The sequence below is a fragment of the Passer montanus genome, unplaced genomic scaffold, assembly GCF_014805655.1.
Source record: "Passer montanus isolate IOZ18808 unplaced genomic scaffold, ASM1480565v1 scaffold617, whole genome shotgun sequence".
Classification (NCBI taxonomy): domain Eukaryota; kingdom Metazoa; phylum Chordata; class Aves; order Passeriformes; family Passeridae; genus Passer; species Passer montanus.
In genome coordinates this window covers 2,046-9,862 of record NW_024371227.1, presented here as the reverse complement: position 1 = coordinate 9,862, position 7,817 = coordinate 2,046, and the positions used below count along the sequence as shown (strand labels likewise).

The 7,817-nt window shown below is 66.7% G+C and overlaps 1 protein-coding gene across 1 annotated transcript in view; it reads left to right on the top strand.

The window, feature by feature from the left end:
• Nucleotides 1–7,506, top strand: part of LOC120510983 (myotonin-protein kinase-like) — a gene marked incomplete at its 5' end in the record, with an annotated part of 12,405 nt that extends 4,899 nt beyond the window's left edge. The window contains 8 exons of the mRNA XM_039727507.1: nucleotides 950–1,041; nucleotides 1,157–1,240; nucleotides 2,767–2,862; nucleotides 3,948–4,052; nucleotides 4,662–4,814; nucleotides 5,233–5,443; nucleotides 6,335–6,429; nucleotides 7,178–7,506. Of these exons, the coding sequence (XP_039583441.1) occupies nucleotides 950–1,041; nucleotides 1,157–1,240; nucleotides 2,767–2,862; nucleotides 3,948–4,052; nucleotides 4,662–4,814; nucleotides 5,233–5,443; nucleotides 6,335–6,429; nucleotides 7,178–7,489 (1,148 nt within the window). The remainder of the gene's footprint in view (nucleotides 1–949; nucleotides 1,042–1,156; nucleotides 1,241–2,766; nucleotides 2,863–3,947; nucleotides 4,053–4,661; nucleotides 4,815–5,232; nucleotides 5,444–6,334; nucleotides 6,430–7,177) is intronic.
• Nucleotides 7,507–7,817: the final 311 nt, after the last annotated feature.

Genomic DNA, 7,817 nt, shown 5'->3' with positions numbered 1-7,817 from the left:
CGGTTCTCCCTGACCCGGTTCCGGTCCCGTTCTCTCTGACCCGGCCCGGTCCCGTTCTCTCTGACCCGGCCCGGTCCCGTTCTCTCTGACCCGGCCCGGTTCGGTTCTCCCTGACCCGGTCCCGTTTCTCCCTGACCCGGCCCGGTTCGGTTCTCCCTGACCCGGTCCCGGTTCGGTTCTCCCTGACCCGGTTCCGGTCCGGCTCTCCCTGACCCGGTCCGGTCCCGTTCTCTCTGACCCGGCCCGGTCCCGTTCTCTCTGACCCGGCCCGGTTCGGTTCTCCCTGACCCGGTCCCGTTTCTCCCTGACCCGGCCCGGTTCGGTTCTCCCTGACCCGGTCCCGGTTCGGTTCTCCCTGACCCGGTTCCGGTCCGGTCCGGCCCGGTTCGGTTCTCCCTGACCCGGTTCCGGTCCGATCCGGCCCGGTTCGGTTCTCCCTGACCCGGTTCCGGTCCGATCCGGCCCGGTTCGGTTCTCCCTGACCCGGTTCCGGTCCGATCCGGCCCGGTTCGGTTCTCCCTGACCCGGTTCCGGTCCGGTCCGGCCCGGTTCCGGTTCTCCCTGACCCGGTTCCGGTCCGGTCCGGCCCGGTCCGGTTCTCCCTGACCCGGTCCGGTTCGGTTCTCCCTGACCCGGTCCGGTCCGGTTCTCCCTGACCCGGTTCCGGTTCGGTTCTCCCTGACCCGGTTCCGGTCCGGTCCGGCCCGGTTCGGGTCTCCCTGACCCGGTCCGGTCCGGTTCTCCCTGACCCGGTCCGGTCCGGTTCTCCCTGACCCGGTCCGGTCCGGTTCTCCCTGACCCGGTCCGGTCCGGTTCTCCCTGACCCGGTCCGGTCCGGTTCTCCCTGACCCGGTCCGGTCCGGTTCTCCCTGACCCGGTCCGGTCCGGTTCTCCCTGACCCGGTCCGGTCCGGTTCGGTTCTCCCTGACCCGGCCCGGTCCGGTTCCAGCCGAGCCGGCGGCCGCGCGGGTCCGGGAGCTGCAGCTGCAGCGCGGAGACTTCGAGATCCTCAAAGTGATCGGGAGAGGCGCCTTCAGCGAGGTCAGGGGACACCGGGGACACCTCGGGGACACCGGGGGTGACACCGGGGACACCGCGGGGACAGCGGGGGTGGCACCGGGGTGGCACCGAGCCCCGTGACCCCCGTGCCCCGCAGGTGGCCGTGGTGAGGATGAGGGAGACGGGGCAGATCTACGCCATGAAGATCATGAACAAGTGGGACATGCTGCGCCAGGGACAGGTGGGGACACCGGGGACATTGGGGGACACCGGGGACACAGGGGACACACAGGGGACACCGGGGACATTGGGGACATTGGGGACACCGGGGACAGCTGGGACACTGGGGACATGCTGCGCCAGGGACAGGTGGGGACACCGGGGACATTGGGGGACACCGGGGACACAGGGGACACACAGGGGACACCGGGGACATTGGGGGACACCGGGGACACTGGGGGACTTGGGACACAGGGGACACTGGGGACATGCTGCGCCGGGGACGTGCAGGGACACCTGGGGACACCAGGGACACTCGGGGACACTCGGGGAACACTTGGAGACAGTTTGGGACACTTGGGGACACTCGGGGATGTGTGGGGACACTCGTGGGACACGCTGGGACGTGAGGTGGGGGATGGCACCGCGGATGAGGGGACACCGAGGGGACACCAGCGACAAGAGCGCTGTGGGCGGGGCGGCGCACAGGTGGCAGCGCAGGTGGCAGCCGTGTCGCTGTCCCTGTGCCCTCACCTGTCCCTGTCCTCCCTGTCCCTGTCCCCGTTCCTGTCTCTGTCCTTGTCCCCTCTGTCCCTGTCCCCATCCCTGCCCCTGTCCCCTCTGTCCCTGTGCCATCCCTGTCCCCTCTGTCCCCCCGTGTCCCCTCTGTCCCTGTCCCTGTGTCCCCTGTGTCACCTGTCCCCTCTGTCCCCGTGTCCCTGTGTCCCCTGTGTCCCTCTGTCCCCTGTCCCCTGTCCCTGTCCCTGTCCCCTCTGTCCCTCTGTCCCCTCTGTCCCCCGTGTCCCTGTGTCCCCTCTGTCTCCTGTATCCCCTTTGTCCCCGTGTTCCCTCTGTCCCGTGTCCCTATCCCTGTCCCCTCTGTCCCCGTGTCCCCTCTGTCCCCGTGTCCCCTCTGTCCCTCTGTCCCCGTGTCCCCTATGTCCCTGTCCCTGTCCCTGTCCCCTGTCCCTGTCCCTGTCCCGTCCCTGTCCCTGTGTCCCCTGTCCCTGTCTCTGTGTCCCTGTCCCTGTCCCTGTCCCCTGTCCCTGTCCCTGTGCCCCCTGTGTCCCCTCTGTCCCTGTCCCCTGTCCCCTGTCCCTATCCCTGTCCCATCCCTGTCCCTGTCCCCTCTGTCCCCTGTCCCCCTCTGTCCCCGTGTCCCCTGTGTCCCCGTGTGCCCTGTCCCCCCGTGTCCCCTGTTCCCCCTGTGTCCCCTCTGTCCCTGTCCCTGTGTCCCCTGTGTCACCTGTCCCCTCTGTCCCCGTGTCCCTGTGTCCCCTGTGTCCCTCTGTCCCCTGTCCCCTGTCCCTGTCCCTGTCCCCTCTGTCCCTGTCCCTGTCCCCTGTCCCTGTCCCCTCTGTCCCCTGTGTCCTATCCCTGTCCCATCCCTGTCCCTGTGTCCCCTCTGTCCCCTGTCCCTGTCCCTGTGTCCCCTGTCCCTGTCTCTGTGTCCCTGTCCCTGTCCCTGTCCCTGTCCCTGTCCCCTCTGTCCCGTGTCCTGTCCCTGTCCCCTGTCCCTGTCCCCTGTGTCCCCTGTCCCTGTCCCAGGTGTCGTGTTTCCGCGAGGAGCGGGACGTGCTGGTGCGCGGGGACCGGCGCTGGATCACGCGGCTGCACTTCGCCTTCCAGGACCCGCAGTGCCTGGTGAGGGGACAGCGCTGTCACCCGTGTCACTTGTGTCACCTGTGTGTCACCCGGGCCACCTCCGTGTCACCTGTGTTACCCGGGCCTCCTCCATGTCACCTGTGTGTCACCCAGGCCACCTCCGTGTCGCCCAGGCCACCTCTGTGGCACCGGTGTCAGTTGTGTCACCTGTGTCACCTGTGTGTCACCTCCGTGTCACCTGCATCAGCTCCATGTCACCTGCATGTCCCGTGTCACCTCCATGTCCCCATGTCCCCAAGCTGTCCCCAAGCTGTCCCCGTGACCCCTCAGTACCTGGTGATGGAGTACTGCATTGTCCCATGTCCCTGTGCTGTCCTGTGTCCTTGTGTGTCCCCAATTGTCCCCAACTGTCCCAGCAGTACCTGGTGATGGAGTATTGCATTGTCCCATGTCCCCAACTGTCCCCATGTCCCCATGTGTCCCCAGTTGTCCCCATGTCCCCATGTGTCCCCCCAGTACCTGGTGATGGAGTACTGCATTGTCCCCATGCTGGTCCATGTCCCCATGTCCCTGTCCTGTCCATGTCCCTGTGTCCCTGTGTGTTCCTGTGTCCCTGTGTGTCCCCAAGTGTCCCCATGTCCCCAGTTGTCCCCATGTCCCCGTGTCCCTGCAGTACCTGGTGATGGAGAACTGCATTGTCCCCGTGTCCCGGTGTCCCTGTGTGTCCCTGTGTCTCTGTGTGTCCCTGTGTCTCTGTGTGTCCCCATGTCCCCAGTTGTCCCCACCTGTCCCCGTGTCCCCGCCGTACCTGGTGATGGAGTACTGCATTGTCCCCATGTCCCGGTGTCCCTGTGTGTCCCCATGTCCCCAGGTGTCCCCAGTTGTCCCCATGTCCCCGTGTCCCCGCAGTACCTGGTGATGGAGTACTGCATAGTCCCCGTGTCCCGGTGTCCCTGTGTGTCCCCATGTCCCCATGTCCCCATGTCCCCGTGTCCCCGCAGTACCTGGTGATGGAGTACTGCATTGTCCCCGTGTCCCCGTGTCCCCGCAGTACCTGGTGATGGAGTACTGCATTGTCCCATGTCCCCATGTCCCCGTGTCCCCGTGTCCCCGTGTCCCCGCAGTACCTGGTGATGGAGTACTACATCGGCGGTGACCTGCTGACGCTGCTCAGCAAGTTCGGGGACCGGCTGCCGCTGCCCATGGCGCGCTTCTACCTGGCCGAGCTGGTGCACCGTGAGTGGCACCGGGGAGGGACACGGGGGACAGGGGAGGGACACAATGAGTGACACTGGGGGGACATGGGGGACGGGGGGAGACACGGGACAGACACCGTAAGTGACACTGGGGGACACCAGGGGGGACATGGTGGGGACAGGAGGGACAGGGGAGAGACACTGGGAGGGACACCGGGGGACACGGAGGTGACAGGGTGGGGACACCAGGAGGGACACCGGGGGGGACACCGGCAGGGACATGGTGGGGGACACAAGAGAGGGACACAGATGTCAACCCTACGGGCACCTGGAGAATTGTCCCAATGTCCCCAATGTCCCCAATGTCCCCAGGTGCGCTTGGTCGTGGCCATGGGCACCCCCGATTACCTGTCCCCAATGCCCTGAGTGTCCCCAGTGTCCCCAATGTCCCAGTGTCCCCTGTCCCCAATGATGTCCCCAATGTCCCCAATGATGTCCCCAATGTCCCCAGTGTCCCCAATGTCCCCAATGTCCCCAGGTGCGCTCGGCGGTGGCCGTGGGCACCCCCGATTACCTGTCCCCATGTCCCCAATGTCCCCAGTGATGTCCCCAATGTCCCCAATGATGTCCCCGTGTCCCCAGGTGCGCTCGGCGGTGGCCGTGGGCACCCCCGATTACCTGTCCCCATGTCCCCAATGTCCCCAATGTCCCCAGGTGCGCTCGGCGGTGGCCGTGGGCACCCCCGATTACCTGTCCCCATGTCCCCAATGTCCCCAGGTGCGCTCGGCGGTGGCCGTGGGCACCCCCGATTACCTGTCCCCATGTCCCCAGTGATGTCCCCAATGTCCCCAGTGATGTCCCCAATGTCCCCAATGTCCCCGATGTCCCCAGGTGCGCTCGGCGGTGGCCGTGGGCACCCCCGATTACCTGTCCCCATGTCCCCAGTGATGTCCCCAATGTCCCCAATGTCCCCAATGTCCCCAATGTCCCCAATGTCCCCAGTGATGTCCCCAATGTCCCCATGTCCCCAGGTGCGCTCGGCGGTGGCCGTGGGCACCCCCGATTACCTGTCCCCATGTCCCCAGTGATGTCCCCAATGTGTCCCCAATGTCCCCGATGTCCCCAGGTGCGCTCGGCGGTGGCCGTGGGCACCCCCGATTACCTGTCCCCATGTCCCCAGTGATGTCCCCAATGTCCCCAATGCTGTCCCCAGGTGCGCTCGGCGGTGGCCGTGGGCACCCCCGATTACCTGTCCCCCGAGATGCTGCTGGCGGTCGAGGACCCCTCGCGCTCCTACGGCCCCGAGTGCGACTGGTGGGCGCTGGGGGTCCTCGCCTTTGAGATGTTCTGCGGCAAGCCGCCCTTCTTCGCCGACAGCGTGCTCGAGACCTACGCCAAGATCCTGCACTTCCAGGTGCGCGCCGGCACCGGGAACTGGGGGCACTGGGGGCACTGGGGGGACTGGGAAGGAGTGGGAGGGTGTTGGGGGGCACTGGGAGGGACTGGGGGGGGACTGGAAAGGAGTGGGAGGGACTGGGACCATACTGGTGGGCACTGGGAGACACTGGGCCCATACTGGTGGGCACTGGGACCATACTGGGACCATACTGAGCCCATACTGGGCCAATAATGGTATCATACTGGTACCATACTGGGACCATCCTGGTACCATACTGGACCCATACTGGTACCACACTGGTGAGCACTGGGACCATACTGGTGCCATACTGGTGTGCACTGGTCCCTCACTGGTGGGCACTGGGTCCATACTGGTGCCATACTGGTGCCATACTGGTGCCATACTGGTGACACTGGTGCCATACTGGTGCCATACTGGTGCCATACTGGTGTGCACTGGGTCCATACTGGTGCCATACTGGGTCCATACTGGTGCCATACTGGTGCCATACTGGGCCCATACTGGTGCCATACTGGTGGGCACTGGGTCCATACTGGTGCCATACTGGTGCCATACTGGTGCCATACTGGTGACACTGGTGCCATACTGGTGCCATACTGGTGTGCACTGGATCCATACTGGTGCCATACTGGTNGAACAGCGGGGGACAACGGGGACAGGGGGTAAAGAGGGGGACAACGGGGACACCCGGGGGGACAACGGGGACAGCGGGGACAGCGGGGAGATAGCGGGGCCGGGAGGGGACAGCGGGGCCGGGAGGGGACAGCGGGGGGACAGCGGGGACACAGCGGGGACAGTGGCACCGGGAGGGGACAGCAGGGACAGCGGGAACATCGAGGGGACAACGGGACTGGGAGGGGACAGCAGGGACACCGCGGGGACAACGGGGGGACAGCGGGGACATCGAGGGACAGCGGCGACACCGGGAGGGGACAGCGGAGACACCGCAGAGGGACAACGGGGACAGCGGGACAGGGTGGGGACAGCGAGGTGACGCCGGGTCTGTGGGCGTGGGTGGCACCGGGGACCGGGAGGTGGCACCGAGGGTGACAATCACCCCCGGGGAGGTGACACCGCTGCCCCCGGTGTCCCCAGCTACGGTGGGGACGGGCGGAAGGGCCGGGGGTGTCGCCAGGGCTGTCCCCAAGTGTCCCCTCCCTGCAGGCGCCTGCAGGAGGCCGAGAGCCGCAACCTGGAACTGGAAGCGAAACTGCGGCGGCTGCAGAGCGACCCCCCCGGGCCCGGCCCCCCCGCAGCACAAGGCAAGGACCCCTCCCCAAAATCCCTGTGACACCCCGGGAATGTCCCCAAAATCCCAGTGACCCCTCCCCAAAATCCCAGAGACCCCCCGGGAATGTCCCCAAAATCCCAGTGATCCGGGGGGACAGCAGGACCGGGAGGGGACAGCGAGGACACCGGGGACAGTGGGGGACACCGGGGACAGCGGGACCGGGGGTGACAGCGAAATAGGGTGGGGACAACGAGGGGACAGCGGGACCGAGAAAGGACAGCGGGGACACCGGGGGGACTACGGGGGAACAACGGGGACAGCGGGACAGGAGGGGACAGCGGGGACATCGGGGGGACAACGGGACCGGGAGGAGACAGCGGGACCGGGAGGGGACAGCGGGGCCGGGGGGGACAGCGAGACAGGGTGGGGACAGCGGCACCGGGAAGGGACAGCGGGGACATCGAGGGAACACCGCGGGGACAGCGGGGACAGGGAGGGGACAGCGAGGTGACCCCGGGTCTGTGGGCGTGGGTGGCACTGGGGACCGGGAGGTGGCACCGAGGGTGGCACCAGGGTGACAATCACCCCCGGGGAGGTGACACCGCTGCCCCCGCTGTCCCCAGCTACGGTGGGGCCGGGGGGAGGGGCCGGGGGTGTCCCCGGGGCTGTCCCCAAGTGTCCCCTCCCTGCAGGCGCCTGCAGGAGGCCGAGAGCCGCAACCTGGAACTGGAAGCGAAACTGCGGCGGCTGCAGAGCGACCCCCCCGGGCCCGGCCCCCCCGCAGCACAAGGCAAGGACCCCTCCCCAAAATCCCTGTGACACCCCGGGAATGTCCCCAAAATCCCAGTGACCCCTCCCCAAAATCCCAGAGACCCCCCGGGAATGTCCCCAAAATCCCAGTGACCCCTCCCCAAAATCCCAGAGACCCCCCGGGAATGTCCCCAAAATCCCAGTGACCCCTCCCCAAAATCCCTGTGACCCCCCAAAATCCCAGTGACCCCTCCCCAAAATCCCTGTGACACCCCGGGAATGTCCCCAAAATCCCAGCGACCCCCCCGGGCCCGGCCCCCCCGCGCCAGGCAAGGACCCCTCCCCAAAATCCCAGAGACCCCCCGGGAATGTCCCCAAAATCCCAATGACCCTCCCC